The sequence below is a fragment of the Gastrolobium bilobum genome, unplaced genomic scaffold (genome assembly GCF_033153095.1).
Source record: "Gastrolobium bilobum isolate Gb01-03AN ecotype WA unplaced genomic scaffold, APGP_CSIRO_Gbil_v1 utg33260, whole genome shotgun sequence".
Classification (NCBI taxonomy): Eukaryota; Viridiplantae; Streptophyta; class Magnoliopsida; order Fabales; family Fabaceae; genus Gastrolobium; species Gastrolobium bilobum.
Window position 1 is genome coordinate 360479 of NW_026898181.1, and position 25985 is coordinate 386463.

The following is a 25985-nucleotide window of genomic DNA, read 5'->3' on the forward strand; positions in this document are numbered from 1 at the left end:
CAGCGATCTGACTGAGGAGAGAAAAAAAAATAACTTTTCAAATTTACACAAAATATGACCGGTCATACTTTGTGTAAATCATCTAAAAGGACACAACTTGTGTCCTTATAAATGATAAAAAATTTTCCTATTATTATACTTGCTATCATTTTCTTTTACTATTTTTTACTATCAACTTTAGTACGACTGAATCAAATAAATTAACAGCTATAAAATAACATCAAGTAAGAGCTATTAATTTAATTTTGTTTCAAAAATAACAAAAATAATAATAAAAAGTGGTAAAAAAAATGATAAATATAGCATTTTCCTATAACAAATTAATATGGAATATTAAATAACAAATGTTAGATAATTTGTTTTTTCCTCTTTACAAATTTTAGTATAAATTTACACTTCCACATAATTTTGAATGTATTTTTCCATTTATCAAAATCTATATAATAAAACATTAACTATTCTATACATAATTTTTTATCAGTCAAATCTAAAAAATGTAGAAATAAAATTGTGCCGTATTACTTTTTACGTCATTTTTTATCAGTCAAATCTTGCTTGTATGTAAACCTTGCTAACTCAGAATTAAACCTTAATTTGTTTAATATTATATTCTTGATTAAGTTAAAATAAAAACCAAAAAAACAATTGACAAAAAGTTGTCATTAATTTTGAACCATTTCAAACTGAATACGTGTCAAACCAGGCAACGTTTTTCTTTTTTGTAATGTCTGCATGATACAGAAGATTTAGGTCCATCCACGTAACATGACTTTGACCACTAAAAATGAACGAGATCAAATGATGTTGCTGTGTTGCTTACACATAGAACATGATTTAGTTCGAGACTTGGAAAGTAATGTAGCCTCCAAACAAACTTTCATTTTGAGTCCTTGCCTTTAGACTTTACAAGGTGTTATTATGCTACTTTTCTACAACAAGAACTGCACTATTCACACACAAAAAGTGGTTTGCATACACCAGAAGGATTTAGAGAAGATGTAGGATATGATGATAAATACACAAAAGACAAAAGTATAAGGAATAGTATTGTGTCATTTGATTATATATATCAGAATCTTGGTACAATATTATTTATGACTTTGGTGAGAAGTAACTGATATAGAGGAAAGCAGAGAATAATTAGATGACATTAGCCTCATGTTTTAGTTTGTCAATCAGCTCATCCACAGAAGAAACAATAACCCCTGCTTTTCTCTTGGGAGGTTCTGTGACTTGAACAATCTCCAAATCAGATTTGATTTCCACATTCAACTCCTCCGGAGTGAATTTTTTTATGGGCTTTGACTTTGCTTTCATTATGTTGGGAAGAGTAGCATATCTTGGTTGGTTCAGTCTCAGATCAGTGCTGCAAGACAAAAGGCTCAAAATTTACAAATCAAGGAAGGGGAAAAACACTACTTTTAAAATCATCAGTTACTGCCCTTCCCATGTCTCCCACCAAAATAAATAAAATTAAAAATAAAATGACACTGAAGTGAGAGATTACTATTCTCTCACATTTCTCACGTATGGGTAACTTGAGAAATTTCTCTGGTGAGTGAGATGCTGAGTAGATTGGGATTATAGAAAGTTTGAATGATGGAACCAGTTTTTCCATTAAAACTAAAAGAAAAAAACGTACAATAAATAGACACCAGAAATATTCCAGTGCAACAAATCCCTATAATCAGGGAAAGAGATAAAACTAGAAAACTGAATCCTATTTTAACTAAACAGGAAAAATATCAGAAACAAACTAATCCTAGGAATTTAAATAACAAATAACGAAACAAACTCCTAAGATTAAGGAGGAAAAATAAAACATTCTAGATGCTGAAAACTAGGGATTGCAACACTCCCCCTCAAGCTGGGTGGTAGATGTCCAGCATTCCCAGCTTGGAAATTAGTCCTTCAAATTTAATTCTTGATAAAGACTTGGTTAAGATATCAGCAATCTGGGACCCTGTGGAAATGTGACTTAGATCAATAATATTTGCATCAATTTTTTCCTTGATGAAATTTCTATCAAGTTCAACATGCTTGGTACGGTCATGATGGATTGGATTATTGACAATTCCAATGGTGGCCATGTTATCACAGAAAATCTTCATAGGATCCTTGTATTCGAGGTGTAGCTCCTTTAGGACTCTTAAAATCCACATTCCCTCACAAGTGCCTAAGGACAATGCCCTGTATTCGGCTTCAGCACTGCTTCTGGCTACCACAGACTGTTTTTTACTCCTCCAAGTGACCAAATTTCCCCACACATATGAGCAATAGCCTGTGGTTGATCTTCGATCGATAATGGATCCTGCCCAATCAGCGTCCGTGTAAATCACAATATCACGGCTGGAATTTTTCTTGAAGAACAATCCTTTACCAGGAGTCATCTTTAAGTATCGTAGGATTCTGTAGACGGCTTCCAAGTGCTCTTCATTTGGGCTGTTCATAAATTGACTGACCACACTCACAGGGAAACTAATATCAGGCCTAGTGTGGGCTAAATAAATGAGTTTTCCAACTAGTCTTTGATATCTCTCAGTGTCTACCGAAGCACATTCTTGTTTGAGTCCTATCTTGTAGTTCGCCTCCATTGGTGTATCAGAAGGTTTACATCCCAACATCCCTGTTTCATTCAGCAGATCAAGAGTATATTTTCTTTGAGAAACTGAAATTCCTTCCTTAGTTCTTGCCACTTCCATTCCAAGAAAATATCGTAATTTTCCAAGGTCCTTGACCTCAAATTTGTGAGCTAACGTCTCCTTTAATTGCTTTATCTCATCCTCCCAATTACCAGTAATCACAATATCATCAACATAGACAATTAATATTGTAATTTTCTGATGAGGTGCAGTTTTAACAAACATAGTATGATCAGTTTGACATTGGGAGTACCCTTGATTTTTGACAACTGCAGTAAACTTATCAAACCAAGCCCTTGGAGATTGCTTCAAACCATAAAGGGATTTTAATAATCTACATACCTTTCGAGATCCTTGACCATCTTCCACTCCTTGGGGAATTTCCATGTAAACCTCTTCTTCTAAGTCACCATTTAAGAATGCATTCTTCACATCCATTTGCCAAAGGGGCCAATCTAGGCAAGCAGCAATGGACAAAAGAATTTTAATTGAATTAAATTTTGCTACTGGAGCAAAGGTTTCCTGGTAATCAATGCCCTGTGTCTGAGTGAATCCTTTGGCCACAAGTCTTGCTTTATGGCGATTAATACTCCCATCTTCATTATATTTGATGGTAAAAATCCACTTACAGCCAACCACTGATTTTCCTTGTGGTAAGGTAACTATCTCCCAAGTGCCATTTTTTTTGAGTGCATGCAATTCATCCTGGATAGCAGAACACCATTCAGTAGTCTTAGATGCCTCAAAGTAGGATGTAGGAATGGTTTCCTTGTCAATGTTCTTGACTAGATGCTGCATCCTGGAGGAAAGATTAGCATAGGATATAAAATTACAGATGGAATGACTTGTACATGTCCTTACCCCCTTACGAAGTGCAATTGGCATGTGCAGAGCATCATCAGAACTTGGCAGCAAGGATTCAGTTTGGTCAAGTGCAGGACTAATGGTTTCTTCAGTTGGACCAGGAGCCAAGGTAATCTGTTTGTCAACATGTTCAAGCATCTCAGAAGCTGTTCTGTATTTGGGCCGTCGCGTGTAGACTTGCAGGGGCTGCTGTTCAGGCGGTTTCTGGAGCGGGCCGGAAGAGGATAAGCCATTAGATGAAGTGTCATTTTCCTGAGATTCACCTAAGACCGGTGTAGGGGCTGTTGAAGCAGAGTTTTCTGGAGTATTAGTCACAAACAACCATTCCTTGGAATTAGGGATCTCCCCCTGAATGGCGGTTTGGGAAAAATAAGGCTGATGTTCAAAAAAGGTGACATCTTTAGTAATGTAGAATCGATGTGTGGCTGGACTGAAGCATTTATACCCCTTCTGAGTAGGGGAATAGCCAAGAAAGATGCCCTTAAGAGCCCGAGGATCCAATTTACCACCTTGAGAGTTATGAATGAACACGGTGCAACCAAAAATTTTTGGTGGGAGATTTGGGGTTAAGGTCAATGAAGGGAATGCAGTGAGGAGTGTTTGGTAAGGTGAGGAGAAGTGTAATACCCGAGATGGCATGCGGTTGATAAGGTAAGTGGCTGTAAGAATAGCTTCCCCCCAATAATTTTTGGATGTATTTGAGGCAAAGAGTAGGCTACGAGCAACTTCAAGTAAATGGCGATTTTTTCTCTCAGATACACCGTTTTGTTGTGGGGTATTGACACAAGAGCTCTGGTGGATGATGCCATGGTCTTTTAGGTAAGCTGAAAGGTCCAAGTTAAAATAATCACGTGCATTGTCAGATCTAAGGGTAAGGATTTGGGTTTGAAATTGGGCAAGGATCATTTTGTGAAAGACTTTAAAGGTGGATGTGACTTCAGATTTATTGGCTAATAGGTACACCCATGTCATTCGAGTATGATCATCAATAAATGTGACAAACCAACGAGCACCCGTAAGGCTTTTAACAGTTGCAGGTCCCCACACATCACTGTGGATAATGGCAAATGGTTTAGAAGGAACATGCATTTGTAAGGGATAACGAGACCGAGTTTGTTTTGCAAGTTGACATATATCACATGAAGGAAAATTCGAATTCTCATTAAATAAAGAAGGGTACATCTTTTTCATATATTGAAAGTTTGGATGCCCTAATCTAAAATGCCATAAAAGAGCCTTATTCAAATTGCTAGTTGCTGCAAATGTGCTGTCTTGAGTCTTCATAACCGCGGCTGTGTAAAGTTGATATAAACCATTAGAGACCCTAGCACTGCCAATCGTCCTCCCCGATGCCAAATCCTGAAAAATACAATCAACGTGGGTAAATTTGACTGTGCACTTTAAATCCTTGGTCAATTTGGTAATAGAAATTAAATTGCAGGTAAGAGATGGAACGTAGAGAACTCCAGTTAAAGATATGGTTGACGATAGGTGAACAACACCAATTCCGTGAACCTTGGCTAAGCCTCCATTTGCTGTTTTTACTGATTTTGCCTCGAAAATGGGAAAGTATTCAGAAAGAAGAGAGGAATTACCAGTCATATGATCTGTAGCCCCAGAATCTACCATCCAGGAATCACATTTATCAAGATCGGATTGGAGAGCTGTATGGAATGTACCTGATTGATGACTATCAGATGAGGGATTAGATTTGTCCTTATTGCAATCTTGCAGCATGCGTTGTATGGCTATCACTTGTTCCCTTGTAAATGTATGGCCTTCGGATTTTGCTTGCGGAACATCTTCTACAACTGCAGCAACATGATTAAAGTCTCTGTTTTGTCTTGGCTTCCAATCAGCTGGCTTGCCATGGATTTTCCAGCATGTATCCCGAATATGCCCAGTTCTGTTGCAATGGTCACACCAGAGCTTACCATTTCGCCTAGGTCTGGAGTCTGCATTGTTGGGTCTAGAGACAAAGGCTGCTGCTTCCAAAGGTGCATCAACTTTTGGGATGCTATTGGTCAAAACTTTGCGGCTTTCTTCCCACTTTAATTCAGAAAAAACTTCTCGCAAGGATGGCAGAGGGCGAGTGGCCATGATGCGGCTGCGAGCTCCATCATAGATTGGATTGAGTCCCAAAAGAAGGTTGTAGGTGCGGTCTTGTTCAACAATTTTCTTATACTGAAGAGTATCGGCTGGAGTAGTCCATTCATGTTGATCATAAAGATCCAATTGTTGCCAGAATTTTAGGAGTGAATTATAATAGCTGGTGACATCCTTGTCCTCCTGTTTGAGATCACGAAGAATCCCCTTGATGTGAAACAAGGCAGCTGTGTTATCTTCCTTAGAGAAGGCTTCCTTCACGCCATCCCAAATTTCCTTGGCTGTGGAGCACAACATGTATGTTTCAGCTATTTCAGGCACCATGGAATTCAACAACCAAGACATCACAAGGTTATTTTCAATGGACCACTTCTTGTATTGTGGATGACTGGTTTCCAGAGGAGCAGCATCACCCGTACCGGTGAGATGATCTCCCTTGCCACGGCCTCCAATGAACATACGAACGCTGCGTGACCACAACAAATAATTGTCTCCATTGAATCGATGACCAGTGATGACTAATGCTGGACTATCGTTGGTAATGACAGCTGCTGAGTTGTTGTTGGTTTGGTTTGATGCTGAAACATTGAGTGGGGTTGTTGTTGGAGTGGTATTTGTACCGGTGGTATTGGAAGAAGTAGTTTGGTAGGCTCTCATGGTGCCAAAGAGTGGCACATTGGTAGCCATGGGTGGATCAGTCCCTTAAAAATCAAGCTCTGATACCATATAGAAAGTTTGAATGATGGAACCAGTTTTTCCATTAAAACTAAAAGAAAAAAACGTACAATAAATAGACACCAGAAATATTCCAGTGCAACAAATCCCTATAATCAGGGAAAGAGATAAAACTAGAAAACTGAATCCTATTTTAACTAAACAGGAAAAATATCAGAAACAAACTAATCCTAGGAATTTAAATAACAAATAACGAAACAAACTCCTAAGATTAAGGAGGAAAAATAAAACATTCTAGATGCTGAAAACTAGGGATTGCAACAGGGATTACCACTGAAATTTCTCCAGGTCATACATATTTGAGAGAAACCACATGTGCAACTATCAATATCCAAGTATTTTATGTAATGATGCACATATTCATGCAACATATATCATCAAACTTAATTTGGAAATGAAAACCTCATTTAAAGCACTTTGATAAAAGAAAATAGATCACATGTATTGTGATAACATAAGTTCCAAAGCAATGTTTTAATCAAGAAAACCCATCCTCTCGCCATTTCTCTAAAAATACCAGCGCTCAAATCTCAAATGAGACATTAGCTCTGGCATTTTTATCGTTAGAAAGTAATTATTATGTATAAGTCGCTACAAAAAATTAGTTAAGGTGCAAAATGAATTATATCATTGAGCACTTTTAGGTCAATATATTGCTCATCCTTCAAAGGGTGCAAGAAGCGGGTAGTTGCCTTAAAATCAGAAAACTTTTAGGATCCTTATACTTTCAGCAAGGTTGCTTGGTAAAAGATAATCGTATATGAACAATCAAGATTCTTAAAATAATTGCAATAATAAAGATGTGCATCCAAAAGCTATTTCAAGAATAGTTTCAAATGAATCACAATTGGAAGATGACACAGTGTAAATGTTAAACAAGAAACGCTTCATGTTTGCATTCAGAAAGTTGGTAAAGTGAAGGGTACAATATTTCATGTTTGCTGATAATTTTGCAGAAAGTTAAAAAAAAGGTAAAGGATTTCTCCAGTCACCGGAGATAAAGTTATCTCCAGTGAGCTCAAAACGACGTCGTTTTGGGGCGGAAATCAAGGTGTTTTTGTAATTATAATATATTGCAGGGTTGTATTAGTCTTTGTATTTATAATTTTTTAATCTTATAACCAAAACGACGTCGTTTTGAGCTCACTGGAGATAACTTTATCTCCGGTGACTGGAGAAATACTTTTCCCTAAAAAAAATCATAACTGCAAAACCAAAAACAGAAAATGAGAAAACATATCTACAACACCTATGAGTCCCCATGCAAAAAATAAAACGAAAACTACAATCCAGAAATACACTACATTTAGCATGACGTTTTCCTTTCTTTCAATCACACCAAGTGCAATAAATGAGCAATATTATTTTAAGAGAAAGCTTGCTTACCAATTTAAGAAAAAAAAAGTTAGGTTTAGACAGGAGTTAGGGTTGCTTCAGGATCCAATGGTTAATTTAAATTTTAATTATGAAAGAAATGAAAAGAACGTAGAAAATTAAAAAAGAGAAAGGAAAATTAAATGCATCTTAGGTCACCATGTAATACAGATATGCCCAAGCCAAGAGAGAGCAAGAAAAAAAGGCAAAGCCTTTTAAGAATCCAGATAGGTTTGATACAGCATTCGAAAGTGACACTCACGTTATTACTGCTGGTAAGTTCAAACACACAGTCTCAATACCATCATCAACCTCTCTGTCCACCGTGGCTACCTGTTTTTCTTTATCAAGGACAACCTACTGGAAAGCAGCAGTTAGTTATAAAATAATTTAATCAAAAGAAATAGTTTAGTATTTTAGCCTAAAATGATTATTCAATACTGTAACTCAACTGCAATTTTTCTTGGGTATCTTCTCTAAACTAAATCTGCTGCATATGACTACTTAATCAACAATAAAGAAATTTTACCAAATAAAAGCCTAATTACTCAAATTCAAACCTAGCAGATAACCAATATACTACCTAGACAGCAAAGGGACAAATACAGATAATTCATTCCAAAAGCAGTGGCCTAGCTCATCAACTTGGTCAATAATTTCTTAAGTAACAGTTGGACACAAAAGAGACAACAATGACGAAACTCTAATAAAGTCCTTTTGAAAGAAAAATTGATGTGAAATGATGGCAAAAGGTTTGATCTAATAAGGAATCAAGGATAAGTCCTTTTAACAATATTGAAGAGATAACAAGAAACACATTTCAAACTCATTAGAAGACTCCAGTCCTTCTAAAGAGCATAATTCCAAAAGTTATCTGCTATACCTGAGTGGCCGAGCCATTACAATTAATGCCCAATGGTAGAAATCACTCATACACATACATAATCTATTACATTAAGAGCTTCAGAGTTCCCTAACTGGTTTCTTTATTTCTAATCTGACTGACTTATAGCATGTTTGATTTAGTCTTTGGAAATCCACAAACCATGGTTTTGGCAAAAGCTTGCTTCTTGGAGGTTGCTGCTTTTAAACATGCTATTAATGTTTTGTTCTAAATACATATCCAACTTAAGGTGTCATGTTTATCTACCTGATCTAAAATAAAATGCACAAAAGATGTCACATGACTCATATTTAATGAATTCACAAAAGACTCGGTGTTCCTATCCTTGTAAACCAAAGATGGACGGGACAATGCTACACAGAGGCAACAGCATGCAAACATAGACCCTAGAAAAAACATGAGAAAATTCAATCAACAGCTTTGTATTTCTGAAGGAATCCATTTGGTATTCAAAGAGAACATTTACCTTTGATCAAACAGGGATGAAGAATGGAGAGAAGTAATAATTTTAATACATAGTGCTAACGTGATATGTAACTTATAGTCATCGAGGAAATGAATAATAACCTTGTTTACTGAATATGCGGATGATGGACTAACCTTTGAAGCAAAAGTCCCTTGAGGCCAGTTGAGGAGTCCTGCTAACATCTGCCCTGTTTGATTGCAATCATCATCAATGGCCTGTAAAAAATCAAGGAAGGGAAAAATCACTTAATTGTCAACATTACAACAATCATCCAAATGTTCTCGTTAGATGAGTTTCAAATGTATACATCAAATATTAATTTAGTGTAGAAATTGTTTTTTTTTTTTTTTCTTCTGCTTCTGTTATTGCTTCCGAGGAGAAGCACCAATTTTTTCTGTTATCCTTGGAAAACACCTTCATAATTTGGTCAAACACCTCAAAAAATTTAAAAGTGCTTTCTTACACTAAAAGCCATCTTTTGTTGATTTCATAGCTCGGCCAAGAAGGCTCATTATGTGTTTTTTAGTATATCTCAGCAAGAAAGAGATCCACTATGGTTTAGCATCAACATAACCAAAATTTCCAAATCATCCAATCGCCATAAACTCACGACCCCAGGAAAATCAAATAATTAAACAACTAAATTCCCAAAACCACCCCCACGAAACTTCTCAATTTCCACAAACACCCCCAAAAAAAACACACACAAAAAAGAAGAAGAAGGGGGAGAATACCTGTTTGCCAAGAATGACAAGGCCAGGTTTCTCAATCTCCACAAGCTTTTTGAAAATCTTGGCAACGGAGAGAGGGTAGAGGGAAAGAGTGGCTTCAACATGGATGGCTCTATCAGCTCCCATGGCAAGACCAGTTCTGAGAGTGTCCACACAGTGAGAGGGTCCCATGCTCACAGCCACAACCTCAGAGGCCAAACCAGATTCCCTGATTCGGAGGGCCTCTTCAAGTGCAATCTCGCAGAAGGGGTTCATGGACATTTTCACGTTCTGGGTCACCACCCCTGTCTGCAAAAACGGTGTCTTTTTTAGCCATAGAGTGGAAATTCAGAGTGTACAGAAAAAGGGTCGTTTCTGAGATTCTTGTAATTTTGGCAATGGTGTTGCTCGGTGCGATGCTTACCTTGTCGGGTTTGACTCTGATTTTGACGGCGTAATCGACCACTCGCTTTATGGCTACCATTATCTTCATCGTGGTGATGATGGGTGTGGTGGTACCGGTACCAACTGTGTGTTTTTCTATGGAGCTGGAAACAATCACAATACAACAGTGTGCGTGTGCTGTGTCAGAGACTTTCCTGGAAACGAAAAATTCTTCATTTAATCTAAGGAATTTCTACTAATTACTAGGTTATTTTCGGGAGAAAGATAAGAGTGAAAATGGAAATGTAAGGAAACAATTATTTATTTTAATAATCTCATTTTCAGATTGTTAATTAAACGTTAAAATTAAAATCTCAATACATATATTTTGATGTTAAAAATTAACATCCTACCAGGTTCTTCTCTCTGTAAAATTATCGTATTTTGTAATGGAAAAGGATATTCTGACAATTAAGTTATGTTACTATCAAGTGACTACCAATCAATCTTATCGTTAGATTGATTATATTGATCCAACGATTATATTTATTTTCATCTTTGTATGGTCATGATTCCTCAAATTTAATACTTTATATTTATTTTCACCTTTGTATGGTTATGATTTCCCATATTTAATGCTTTCACTTTAAATATGGGGAATCATGACCATACAAAGATGGAAATAAATATAACTGTTGGATCAATATAATTGATCTAACGATAAGATTGATTGGTAGTCACTTGGTAGTAATACAACTTGGTTGTCACAATATCATTCCCCTATTATAATAAGATGAAAATTTGCCGTCAGTTTGTCCATGCTGTGTGGAACCTAATATTTAATAATACACAATTATATATGACAACTTTTAAGCATTTATCGTAAAAATTAATGGGGAAAAAATATGTAAGGGTAGTTTAGATAACTTTGTCTAATGTTCATTGAAACGATGTCGTTTTGGGGTTAAAAAATAAAAAAAAACAGAATGATAAAGACTATTATAATCTTGAAATAAATTAAAATTATAAAAACACTATAATTTTCACCTCGAAACGATATCGTTTGGATAAACATTAAATAAAATTATATAAAATAACTTTAGAAAAAACAAAAGCCAAAATTAATACGGACAAAACTTTGAAAAGTTCTTTAAGTGCTTGTAATACTATATTTTAATAAGCATGTATTATGTGGGTTATTTTTTAAGTTATTATGATTGAGGTATAAAAAACAATGTGTGTGTGTGTCATGCTTTATTGCAGAACAGCACCACATGCTTTGTTGTTTGTACCCTCTCGTCCTCCTTATGTTAGTTATTTACACAGCCTTCATTTTCATGGATTTCTAGTTTTTCTTAATCTGGCTTTTAAACTCAAAAGAAATACAAGAAATAATTGCCATGTCAAGGTTGTTGATGCAGCAGAGGCTTTGCATTTGATCTTATCTTTGGGGGTGAATGTTTATCTTATACGGCACGTTGAGGCCTGAAACGACAAACATAAGTAAGAATACACGAGGCCTTCCATCTTTATCCCATGCATTGACCAAGTGGGTCTTTTTGTAAACTTAAGTTATATCCTACACAATTGCATCCTAAAGACATGTTTGGATGAAATTTTTTTCAGTCGAAAGATATTTTTTTTTCGAAAAAAAAAACTCTTTTATTGTAAAATGTATTTGGATGCTTACTTTTAAAAAAAAACAGAAGTCATAAAAAAGTTAAAAATATACTTTTTTCATAAGCTAAAAATTTTAAGCTTTTCAAAAAAATAAAAGTCAAAAGCCAATTTTTTTTTCAAAAAATAAATATTTTTTTTAAAATCTAAATAGTTATAACTTTTATAAAAAACACTTTTAAAATAAGTAGGACATAAAAGTAGCTTTTTTGATAAGTCTATCCAAACACACACTAATATACATATTGCTTGTCATTTGTCACCTTCCACTTAAGTTATGGATTGTATGTACATTAATCTCAATTTAGGATATTCTCTTTTATGATCATTTCAAACAATTGATTGAGATAAGATTAGTATTTGAAAAAATATTTTCTCATGTTGGATGAGAATTCAATTTTCATGCTGTGATTATTCAATTTGCGTGCAAAACTTTCTTTTTCTTTTTCTCTTTTTAATAAATGTGAGATCCACCACTAGTTGAGTCACAACATGAGAATTCAATTATGATGTAACATGAATTTTTACCTCAACTTATGAATATGATATGGGTTCACTTTTTCTGCAGTTACTGCAGATAAGTTATCTGCAATAAGTCCAATACGACATCGTTTTGGGGTGGAAATCATGGTGCTTTTATAATTTTAATTTATTTCAGGATTATAATAGTATTTATATTTATAATTTTTTAATATTTCAATACCAAAACGACGTCGTTTTGAGAATAAATGCAGATAACTTATCTGCAGTAACTGCAGAAATATTTTTCCCATATGATAATGATTAAACCCTCTGAACTTGCCCCTGAAAAGAAATTTGGTCACCTTAGATCAATTTCATTCCTTTATGTTGTCATTTTTTTATTTGAAATATTGTTATACAATATATTTATAAGGTCATATATATTGATAAGGTTAGATTTAAGAGACTTTCATGAAAAGATTTGTGAGGAACATTCATTAACCAACTTACGAATGTATTTTAGAATGGGAAATATAACTCTCATATTAAGTGAGAGGAAAATAATTTCATATTATCATACATACTTATTGATTTTTGAGCTGTCCTTTTTTTTTAATAGTGGAGCCTACAAAAATATGTATATGCATGAATCAAAATTTTTCTTCTAAAGTAAGCCCCTCTTAGAATATCAATATTCTAACTCTTCTACCATGAGATTCATAAAAAAGTTTTGAAATTAAAAAAAAAAAAAGCACTAAAATCATGAAATCAGCAATTTTAATATATTGCTGGTTCATAATAACATTTACAATATTGTTTTTTTCAATTTATCTAACTCAAAATATTTTTTAAACAAAATAATTAATTGAATTATGTAAAGTTCTCATTAATTTTTCTAATTATTAGCACTGCTTATCATAATATACGCTTGAAACTTACGACTTAAAAAGAGATTTATGTTATACCTTTTTTCCTTTTATTTGTCTTGCATACACTAGTTATCAATGAACGAATGAAAAAGGACCCTCGGAATAAGTTGACTAATGGGTCGGGCCAAATCGCATTGAATAATTGGGTCGGCACAGTTGGGCCGAATTAATTTTGAGATCAAGCTAACAAATACTATTTAATATTTGGACCTAGCCCAATGAGCCTGCCTGGCGGGCCAGACCAAAATTAAAAGCTCTTTTAAAATTATTTAAAAACAAAAAACTCCTCGGATAAAAGTTTTTTTTTTTGATAACATTAAGGGGCGAAGTCCCATCCTCGGATGAAAGTTAAATCCTCTTAGGCATGTAAAACTGAGATTGAGAAGCTTGAAAATGTGAAGATTAATTTTCCTCTTTTGGGGATTTAGTTTTTAAGGAGGGTTATATTGACAAATTTTTTTTTTTACAAACTTACAAACTATACTATGTTAAAACTTTATTTAAGAGTATCTCACCAGTAACACATAATTTGTAAATATAACTTTTCTCTTAATTTTTTTTTTTGAACTTTTTGTTGTGTTTTTTCCCTTTAACTTTTGACAAAAAATGAAGCCAGCCAACACCTCACGGGGTTCCTAAAATTTGCAACAGATCTTGTAGCCCCTGCCCATGCTTATGTGCACATGACCTTGAAACAGTGCCGGACTTGAGAGGACTCTCTATTATGGGAAGAATAACAGTGGATGATTTGGACAAAAGTTCCTAGTGCTCTATTTTTGTGTGAAAATTCGTGTAAAATAAGTTGTAAAATGATATTAACATCGAGTTTAAATATGTCGTTGAGCTTAAAAGCAAATTAATTATGTGGAGACAAAACTTTTTGGTTGGGAAAAATTATTAACTACAATGATGAACTACTACCTAAAAATTTGGCTGTTCTTTCATTAGTTGTGTTAATAAAATATTTCAACCACAAATTAATGATTGATTCTTACAAGCTGGAAGCAAATGAAACCGTGGAACAAGAAAGAATCACCAAACCAACCAAATATGACCAAACTTTTCCTTCCATCTACCAACATTACAACACACACAGACAGAGTGTGTACAGAAATGTAATCTTGGTGGTTGTGTATTATTTTTCAATGGAAAAGGACCCCTGTCTATCTTTTAACATCAATTCTGGGACACCTTTACCTATCTACTTTATTCACCCTTGGATTCTCCTTTTTGGTAATTGGTCGACTTTTCCATTTCTTTTGCTTCATTTCCTACTAGTACTCTTCTTTAAAGTCAGATTCCTTATTTCCCTTTTTTGATATTTCTAGAGTAAGACATGGAATAACTTAATTGATTCATAGCGGGAAATTTTTTTCTTTAAAAAGCTAAAATATAATGATTTCAGCAATGACTTTCGTTATCATGTTTGAAACAGGCTATAGACCTGAACTCCACACCATGCCATTAGATAAACTCAGAAACATAAAAGAGAAAATTATGGTTTCAAATTAAAATTAAAATCCAATTGAATTCTTGTGTGTCATACAATCCTATGACCTATTCATACATCTAATATTCTATCTCACCCCCATAAAGAAAAAAAAAAGAAAAAGAAAATTCTAAGAAACTTGCAAGTTGCAAACATAATGAAAAGTGAGGAGGACAAAGGAGAAATTTCAAGGGTCCAAATAAACAGGTTGCACAGAACTTCTGGATCTACTTCCATGTCCAAAAGAAAAGAAGGATCTCTTGGCTCTACCACTACCACTGCATCCTTCAATGGAGCTTCCCTCATTGACTTGCCCTTTGTGCTGCTGCAAAGCTTCTTGAACTGCTAAATAGAACTGTTTATCCCCTGATGAGTCCATGGAGAAAGACCTCCTGATAGGTTGGACTGAGAACTGTTCATCTTTGGCTCTAATATCAATACACTCATCCCCCATGCTTGTCACTTTATGCAGCTTCCTTGCTTTCTTCTGCATACTTCTCTGCTCCAACTTCCTTTGTAAAGGACTAATAGGACATGTTGGTAACTCCAAACCATTGCCTCTTTCTTGTCTTCCTTGCAATATTTGGCCTCTATCATGACCATTACCCAATTCAATCACAACAAAATCTTCATCACCACCAATGAGGTTTTCAATAGGTGGGTTTTGATCTTGAGAGGAAGAAATCCTTTGGGTGAGTAGCTGATCAATGTGGAATCTGCTTGTCAAGGAAATACTTGTTCTACAAAGTGGGCAATTTGCATTGTTCTGAAGCCAAACATCTATGCAATCAATGTGAAATACATGGCTGCAATTTGGTATAATCCTGAGCTTCTCATCTTCTTGAAACTCATTCAAACAAACAGCACATTCAAAGTAGCTTCTTTCTCCAATGTCTCTATTCCCTTCTGTCTTGTATTGAATCACTGGTATTAACCGGATCACTGCCTCTTCTAGTCCACGAGGTTTTGTGCCTGGTGTGTATATTGTTGTTGGAACTTCACGCCTCCTAGATGTAGAGAAACGTCTTAGAAGATCAATACGGTGCCAATTGAGGCAGCATTTGATCACAAAGATGTAGTAGCTCACTAGCAAGAAAGCCGTAGCCATTATTCCTATTATAGCAATTGCAATGATGGGGAAACTAGTGCCTGAAGAATGCAGATGAGGATGAAAGATTGAACTCCCTGGACTTGTCATTGGAGAAAGAGCTTGAGAACCATATTGTGTCACATGGATCAAGTGTCTTCTGCTTACAAGATCCATACCAGATGTTAAAGAAAATGCAAACAAATGAGGTGCTCTCAGCAATACAAGAGTTTAGAGAGAAAATAAATGGCACTTTCCTGGAAAATCTATACCATGTGTAAGCAGAGATAAATATAAAATGGGAGTGGACAAAGTCAATGGGTCAAATACATGGTAGTTATCAAATAGAGAGGAGAAACAGTTTTGAATCAATGAAGAGAGAATTAAAAGAAGATGAAAGATGGAGGAGTATGGAGAAAGGAGAAGAGAGCAAACCCAGGTGGTATTTAAATGAGGGAGGTGATGCTGAGGGCGGACAATACATTAAGGGCTTGAAATTCAATAAAAAATTTTGTCAAAAACTGCTTTCTTTATTTAAGGTTGGAGGGTGGAGTCTTAGCTCAATGTACGTAGTTGGTGAATTACTCAGAGGTTCTCAGAGAGTTTGGCTAGAAAATAGTTCAAGTGTCTCGGTCACTGTTCCAATATTTTATATGACAGAAGCGTATGATCCAATTTAAAAATTGGAGACTTTATAGAATGAATGACGGTCCATTAATAATGATAGTGGTTGACAAGGACCAAGGCCTGACCAAGGCCTGACCTAATAAGGAGTCCTTGAGATTCCAATGAGATATATTCTCTCTCAATCATCATAAACCACAAAGAAAAGAAAGTCTCACACCCCACATGCAACCCACCATTGAATATCCTTAATCAAAAGGGTGACGGTTGATGAAAATGTTGACTCTGATTAGTAGTGGCATCTGCAAAACACTTTTATCCTTTGGTACCGCCTATCTTATTTGAAAAGCTTTGGCCAAAAAGAAGGATAGTAGTCTATACGTTAAGAGAAAAAATTCTAGTGGGTCCTGAATTCCTGATAGAGTAGTGCCTTATAGCAAAGTCAAATTCGTGTGCAGTGCTATCTTCTATTAGAAAACAGAAAAAGGTTCAGAACCGACACACGTTCATATTTGGCTTGTTGACAGGCAGCAGAAAGAGATCAACTTATGTGAGAAAAAACAGACACAATCACCCTTTGCTTTCCGAGTTTCAAAAAGTGTTTCACACATTAGTCAAAGGTTGAGGCCTTGTGGCGTTTGCCAGAAGAAACTTCCCACAACTTTTGGACAAAATTTACCAACTGTTTGAAACTTCCCACAACTTTTTCATCTTGGGCCTCATTTCAATATTATGCAGCTTCTTTCCAGCTTTGGTTAAAGCAATAACTATCTCACAATATATATATATATATATATATATATATATATATATATATATATATATATATATATGTTTGGTTGGATTTGTAGTTGCACTATACTTGGAAGTAAGGGTAATTCTATACGAAAGGTATCCATCCTTTCAAGAGATTGAATAGATTGGAAAGATACGTCAAATGAAAAATTAAATTTAAATGATTTTCCTAAAATACATTTCCCGGTAGGATAATTCAACCTATTGCAAGGTTGCTATCTCAATAGAATTTTTAGTTAGGAAATGTTGAATATCAATCAAAGATACGTGTTCATAGTTTCTAGGATGTATGCATAATGTATGTTTGCTGGAGTAGTTTAGTCAAATTAATTAGGTGAATAAAAACCTTTTCATGCGTGTAAGTATGTATCTTTGATATTGCTAAAATAATGGGAATGAATAGCTATGCATTTTAAAAACATAATTACATTGTACCCAAAAAAAAAAAAAAAAAACTTAATTGCAATATTACTACAAGGATTCCTTTCCCTCTCTCTGTAGACTGAATTTTGGGCACAGCAAATGTAGGTATATGTTGTCCAAAATAAAGAAAAGTTTTGAGATATAAATAAAAATATAAGTTAAAATTGAATTTAAAAGGGAAAAAAATTTTCACTTAAAAAAAAATGTACCCAAATAAATATATATGTTGTAACTAAGAAATTTTCCTTTCTGGACAAGTTGGGTTCAGGTTGGAGAGAGGTCTCATCTAGAAAGAGTCAAATTGCATAACTATTCCTTCATTGAGAAGTCGCAGACAATAGGCTGTGGCTATTGCTACTATTGTCAATTTCTAGGTTGAATGTAACATATGACTAAAACTCTTTTTTTTCAGATTTTGTTTTCTCATTTAAAATTCCAATTCAAAGTCTTGGTCTCCAAGCTTGTTGACTTAAGTTTTATTATTTTGAGATGCAATTTTTTTTTCGCATTTATTATGATAGCAGCACATGTCCCCCTTGTTGCACATATATCTGCAGCTAGTTAATGGCTTCTATGTTTACAGTGAAATATTGAACCACTTATGTTGAGGGAAAATAATACAAATAGTAACAATAATGTGTCGAGGAAGAGGCACATGCACATGATAAGAATGCAACAGCTGTTGGTAGACAATTTACTAGGGACAAGAGCTGAGGACGCACAAACTTTAAAGAAAAATCCTTAAGTTTTCACAATAATTGTACCTGTTCTGTCAGTTTAGGACGTAACCTGGTGGTGTTTAATTTCACTTTTTATTCGGAGGTGTTATTTTCTCCTTTCAAAAAATTTCTCAGTTCCTAACATTAAAATTAAGGCCTAGGTATATTTGTGAAAATGTCAGGAAAAGTGATGTGAGTATTGTCTTTACCCATGTTTGATAGGAGATTTGTCATTATTTGCCTTGGTATCCAATTTACCTAGGAAATAAAGTTGTGAAGAAATTGTGATCAATTTTCGTTCTAAAATTACCTCCGAGTGGTATTTGTGAATCACCGGAAACAAGGAATTGTAGTCTAGAATTTTTGGACATGTCTGCCCTTCCATTTTGACAACTTGTCTACTCACCTCCTTCAACATACTCACTTCCTTAGATCTCTGTGAGTTTTCTTGAGTTGTGTCCATGGTTTGTGTTTTGTGATTTATGTGTGGTTTGGAATCATATTTGCAGAAATTCATTTATTTTTCACTCTTTTTGGGTTAATGGTTATTTTGTACGTTATTTTCCTTGTTCACCCAACCCACCGCTTGCACATGCAACAAAAATGTTGATGAAACAACAACAGAAAGATTTGCTCTAAAACCTGCTTTTCCTTTGTATGGTTCATACGATGCTGGAAATATCGGAGAGAGAGATGAGATGAGGGTTATTTTGTAATTTGGCCAACATTCCCATCAATATTAAACCATAAACCAAACACACACTCAGTAAATTTAACCAAATAATCCTGGTAAAATTTTGTTATACCAAACAACTTTTTTGCAATATTCCTAGGTAATCTATTTTTTCATCATATTCCTAAAAATCATGATTTCCAGACACCAAAAAATTTTTCCTCTACCAAATGCCCCTTATAGTTAATTATATAAATGCTTGTATTTGCAATTCTAAGACCATCCAAGTACCCAAAAATAAAAAAATAAAAAAATTCTAACATAATCTATATCCCATGATGATAGATTATGGCCCTTCTCAATGAAATAAAATAATTTTTTAATATAATTATAATTAACTACTATTCATTCTATGCCAATAATGATTGGCAAAAGTAGTAAGGGCTAATTGCAGGGTTTAAATCTAATTATGTCTAAATCTAATTATGTCTGTTGAACATGAAGATTTACCCCAATCTTAGGATGAGACAGTCTTTGCTAGAATTGTCAAAACAGGTCAATCTGACCCATTAAATCCTAGCCCGTGTCGGTTATGTTACATAAAAATTACTATTTGTTAAATATTATTATTATTATTTTGTTGTTAATATGGTTATCATACTTTAACATAGTTGTTATTTCGAGGATAATTTCAACAACAACAAAACGCTTATTAAATCAAGCACCAAAAACAGAATCATAGAGTGAATAGAAATTGTATAGCTACTATAAATAACCATTTTAACCCAGCAACTTAAAATGTTGGGTTAGACTATATTCATAGTTTTATACTAGTCAAACATGTCCCATCTCACGAGAACCTATTGGGTTTTTGAAGGATGAATAATGCACAGACTTACCTACCTGTTCTAATAAACTCCAAAAGATTTAATTAATTATTAATTAAATGGGAGGCAGTGAGGATCAGAACCGTGATACCGAGACTCTGATACCATGTTAAAAGAGTACCGTTATGGGTCTTTGTTTTCATTAATCAATCAGCCTTACATGAGGTCCTTTTACACAATACTATAATTTGAATATGTAACAATTAACTATGAAATAGGAAACTGACTTTTATTCCTATCAACATAAAACATAATAACAATCTAATCAGCCAGTACACAGATATTTAAATTTGAATTTAAACTATTATGATTTAACACCTCCCAAGTTGGTGCAAAAATATCCATTAAGCTCAACTTGCCAATTACTTCTTTGAAGACTTTTATAGGTACAACTTTAATCAAAACATCATCAAGTTGATTTTTTGATCTGATAAACAGAAAGTGAATTATTTCATTATCCAACTTTTACTTGATGAAATGTCTATCCACTTCAATATGTTTAGTTCTATCATGTCGAATCGAATTGTGTGCAATCTCAATGGCAGCTTTGATATCACAATGCAATTTCATAGGTTGTTCATAGCTAATTCCTAGGTCCTTTAGAACGCTTTTCACCCATAGTAATTCACAAACTTCTTGTGCCATACCTCTAAATTCAGCTTCTGCAATTGACCTTGCTACAACTTTTTACTTTTTGCTTTTTGCTTTTTGCTTTTCCAAGTGACCAGATTGCCTTCTACAAAGGTAAAGTAACATGAGGTAGATTGTCCGCTAGTCTTATCTCCTGCCTAATCAGAATCTATATATCCTTCAATGGATGAAGTGTTATTTTTCGAAAACAACAGTCCCTGCCCTGGTGTTCCTTTTAAATACCTTAAGATACGATATATTGCATCCATGTGATCAATACTTGGAGCATGCACAAATCTGCTTATGAGACTAATAGCATAGGCAATTTCAGGCCTAGTATGAGATAAATAAATTAGCCTCCATACTAATCTCTGATATCATCCAATGTCTGTTATTGCAACTTGATTGGGAAATATGCCAAGCATGTGATTCATTTCCATTAGTGTATCTACAGGTGTACAAGGAAGCATCCATATTTCTATTAGTAAATCTAGTACTTACTTCCTTTGTGAGAGAAAAATACCTTGACTTGACCTTGAAATCTCAATACCTAAGAAGCATTTGAGTTGTCCAAGTTCTTTTATTTCGAATTCATAAGCCGAATATTTCTCCAACAACTCCATTTTAAATGAATCATCTCTAGTTAGCACCATGCATCAACATACCAATTAAAGCAGTTACCTTCCCCCCTTTACGTTTCATGAATAGGGTATGATTTGTATTGCTTTGTTTGTACTCAAACTTCTTTATAGCCAAGAAGAACCTCCCAAACCAAGCATTTGATGATTGCTTGAGACCATATAGTGCATTTTTTAATTTGTAAACTTCATTTCCTTTATGGAATGTCTCATAACTCCTGGTAGTATCTCCGTATAAACTTCCTCTTCTATATCTCCGTTCAAGAAATCATTTTTTACATCAAATTATTTAAGAGGCCAATCTCTATTTGCTGTTATAGACAACAGTATGCAAATATTATTACGCTTAGCCACTGGTGCAAATGTTTCCTAATAATCAACTCCATATTTCTACGTGAACCCCTTGGCAACTAGTCTTGCTTTATATTGATCTATGCTTCCATCTACTTTTAGTTTCGCTGTGAACACTTATTTGCATCCAATGGTTTTTTTCCTTTTGGAAAAGGAAATAGTCCCCAAGTTGAATTCTTCTGTAAAGCCTCCATTTCAATATTCATGGCTTCTTTCCACTTCAGATTATTCAATGCTTCTTGCATATTGTTAGGAATAGGCACACTAGATAATTAATTTACAATTAAAGCATATTATTCAAATAATCTATGGTTGGACACATAATTATTGATTGGATATTTAACATTGGCTTTAAGATCTGGTTCATACAATATTTTGGGTACACCTTTGACAGGTCTTTGAGAATATCTAACATTTGGTTCAGGAGAGTTAAAAGTATTATTATTCAAAGCATCTAGATTAGGTAAGGCAATCAGATTTGGTTCAGAATGTACCTCAGGGTTGCTATTATGCAGAAATTTAGGATCATCTCTGGATGAAGTCTTGGGTATAAGTGTTAAACATGTCGATTCAAAATTTGGATCCGTTGCTACATCCAGAGAACTTTCAGTAAGAGCCAAAGCTGCTGAATTAATGCCTAGACTTGTCAAGGGTGCAAAATTGGTACTGCTTTTGGGATGGAGTGAAATGTCAATAAGTGCTTCTTTTTCAATATGACCATGAGCATTCTCCCCCTGAGAAGAAGTATTGGTGACTTCCTTTGAAAAATATGGTTCCTATTCATGAAAAGAGGCCTCTAAAGTGACATGAATTTTACGGAGGAGAGGGTCAAAATATCTATACCCCTACTACTGATCTGAGTAACTAACAAATATATACTTTTTTGCACATGCCTCCAACTTGGTGCATAGGACTTTGGGAGTATGGACATATACTGTACAACCAAAGACATAAGGCTCAAGATTATGGACATGAGGAATGGAGAAATAAGACCCCAAGGCCTGTTGTGCGGCTTTGAAACTGAGCACACTTGAAGAGGTTCTATTGATGAGATATGCAGCGGAAAGAATAGCTTCACCCCAATAATTTTTAGGGACATTCATACCAAATAAAGACTCTAAGAACTTCCAAAAGGTGTCTATTTTTTCGCTCATCCATACCATTTTGTTGGGGTTATAGGGGCATGAAGTTTGATTTCTGATGCCCTGTTCATATAAAAAGGAACCAAATTGTTTCCTATGTATTCCATCCTATTGTCAGATTGTAGAATCTGAATTTTGGACTTGTATTGTGTTCCTACCAGGCTGTGAAAACTTTAAAGGTAGCAAAGACACCACTCTTAGCTTTTAACAAACTACTTTCAACAAACTAACTCAAGTCACCCGAATTCATTCATCAATGAAAGTTACAAAATAATAAGCTTGTGAAAAAAAGGCATGTTAGTAGAACCCCAAACATCAGAGTGAACAACTTCAAATGGGATAAAAAATTTATTCATGCTAAGATAATAAGGAATACGATGGCTTTTGGCCAATTCACAAGTCTTACAATGAAAATTAGATTTGTTCAAAACAGAAAACAATTTGGGAAATAATTTTTGGAGGTAACCAAAGGATGGATGTCCTAATCTATGGTGCCAAAGCCTTATATTGTTTATCGCTTTATCCGCTGTAGTAGTAGTGCAAGCCTGAATCAATTTGTGATCTCCCCTTTTGTTGTCTTCCAGAAAATACAATGTGTCACGTTTAACACTATAACCAATTATCATCCGAGTTGGGATTTTCTGAAAACATTGAAGGTAGGCAAAAAAATCACAGTGCAATTTAATGATGAAGTAATTTTGCCAACAGATAATAAGTTGAAATCAAGTGAGGGAACAACTAGGATAAAGTCAAGAGATATGTGTTTAGATAATGTGATGGAACCTTGACCAGTGATAGGAGAAGTACCACCATTAACAGTGGATATAAAGGACTAAGAGCAAGGACATATTTTATTTAATTCAGAGAGGTCCCTAATCATATGATCTGAAGCACTTGTATCAATTACACAAGTATGATTACTAGACAAAGAAGATAAAACATGAATTTTACCAAGAGTACCCTGCTGAGCCGCATTTGCAATAGGTGGAGAAGGATCTGAGGTGGTGTTCAGGGCTGTCCCAATAACCTTCTTGCAAGGTTGTTTCGTGAAATCCCACTAGTCAAGATAGCCGATAAGTTCATAACAACTTTGCTTAGAATGACTTGTAGTACCACAATGAAAGCAGATAAACTGGTTAGGTTTACCGGAGGGTTGGGATTTACGAGGCTTATTTGTTCTAGGAGATTGCTGAGTCAACATGCCAGTGGAATCAACAGGAGGGCGATGATTGTCCATCCTTTGGCATTGAGTAAATTCCTTACGAACATAAGCACACGAGCTCTCAAGATCAAGTTCTAGGTCCTTTCGCAAGATTTCACCACGAAGATGACCAAAATTAGAGTCTAGGCAACTGGAAGATGTGAACACAGAGTCGGGCCATGTTAGAATGTAAATGAACAATCCCAGCCCGTATTCTCCTGGGAGGTTGTATGATGATCAATTTCTTGAAAAATCGCAAAGAGTTCATTGTAATAGATGCCAAGAGGACGACCATTCTGCTTGGTGGAGAATGAACGTTGATTTAATTCAAAGATACATGCCTCATAGGAGCCGTCGTAGAAAGTTCGTTTGCAAGCTTCCCAAATCTCCTGAGATATTTCGAGACGCAAGAAACAAGGCATGATAACTGGATGCATGGAGTCAATGAGCCAGCTCTTGGCCATTTTGTTTTCAGTCACCCAGCCATCGAAACTAGGGTCGTCAGGCTTAGGTGTTTTCGTGGCTCCGGTGAGATAGCCATGTTTGTCTCGAGCACTGATTCACACATCCATAAGTTGGGGCCATAATGGATAGTTCGAGTCATCAATGACAACAAATACGGGAAAGGATGAGTTATCTTGTTGGATGATAATGGGTGGGGATACGAGGGTGTGAAGAAGGGATGTATCACGATTTAGGAAGATGGCTGAATTAGGGTTTGAAGCTGGGGTTTCCATAATGAAAGTATGCATTGAGTTAAGGATAAATTCAGGTGGTTTCGAAATAGAAAACAACATCCAATATGAGACTTTTGGAATTTTGTTTGATCAGAATCTAAGCTTTGGTGCCATATAAAAAATCATTTCAACCTAACAGCTTATTGAGTGAGATTACATTAATGATTTTATGCTTCTCTAACAGCTGGTATCCCAACATTTTTCATCATTCACTAATTATTTACAACGATCTTATACACCGGGGGCTTTATCTAATTTTGAGTGTATTTCAATGTACGTTCATACTCGATTGTAAGAAAACAAAATCTAGCTGTCCAATTACTTGTAAAGTTATTACTTGAAACATGAGGAAGGAGGTAATCCAATTATCTTTCCATTGAATTGTTGAAAACATAAGAAACTCCCAAGAAAACTATCCATATCAAATTTTTACCTCAAGTTTTGTTTTAGACTAAAGTAGCAATGTGTTCATTCAAAAATTCACTTTAAATTAATTTACATCCGGTGGTGTCTTAAATGCTTGAGGTATTTGTTGCAAAATCGACAAGTATACCGATCGTTCCAAGTAATAAAGTGATAAGTAAGATATCGTTCCCTCGAGGATTAATGCATCAAATATTAAATTAACTATTCCCCTTGAATTGGAAGAAAAGAATTCAGTTTGATTGTGAAAATATTTTGTGATTGTAATTTAAAAATAGAAATTTAAAAACAATAATATTCAAAAGCATTCAAGAATATCAAGAACGTCGAGAAAATATGAATGATTAAAATTTGTAAAGAAGTTGCAGCCATGATGCACTTCACCTCCGATCCTGCCTTATATTCCTAAATTGTATTTTATAATTAACTAATTTATTAGCTCAGATAATTCATTATGTCCCTATTAAATAGTTGAATCCTAATGTTTGAGTGATTTCAACCATTTAACCCAATTATAATCCTAGTGTCCTAGTAATTCCTCTTGAATTAAGCATTAAGCAAATGAATTAAAAGTCTGCAATCTATGTAAGCCTATGTCTAGGTCATGCACGGATTGTTATTCTACCCTTGTCTGAATTAAAACCCCAATATGTCTATTGTGAGCTCTAACTCTCAAAACCCTTTAATAGAGCGATCAATTCTATCAAGAATATGGAAGAATTGACACAGGTAGAATAAAGCTACATAAACTACATTAATTATAAAAACAATTTAAAACATATAAAGGATTCACATTGGATCCGTGATCCCAACTACAACAAGAAACTAGCGAGACATATCTGGCTTTAACAAATTAAAATAGTAAAAAGAATTCATAACAAAGAAAGAAAAGAAAAAGATGAAGAAGAAACAT

General features: G+C 34.7%; 2 protein-coding genes across 2 annotated transcripts; both read right to left on the reverse strand.

Moving 5' to 3' along the window:
- Positions 1-988: 988 nt before the first annotated feature.
- Positions 989-10423, reverse strand: LOC133313616 (electron transfer flavoprotein subunit beta, mitochondrial). Its single transcript, XM_061515013.1, has 5 exons — positions 10226-10423; positions 9826-10110; positions 9226-9306; positions 7984-8078; positions 989-1366 (listed from the first exon to the last, which is right to left on the reverse strand). Exons 1-5 carry the CDS (start codon positions 10292-10294, stop codon positions 1141-1143), a joined length of 756 nt encoding a protein of 251 aa, XP_061370997.1. The 5' UTR covers positions 10295-10423; the 3' UTR covers positions 989-1140.
- A 4506-nt stretch (positions 10424-14929) lies between these two features.
- On the reverse strand, positions 14930-16006 carry LOC133313630 (RING-H2 finger protein ATL16). The gene has a single exon (XM_061515026.1). The coding sequence runs from the start codon at positions 16004-16006 to the stop codon at positions 14930-14932; it is 1077 nt and encodes a 358-aa protein (XP_061371010.1).
- Between the last annotated feature and the right edge of the window lie 9979 nt (positions 16007-25985).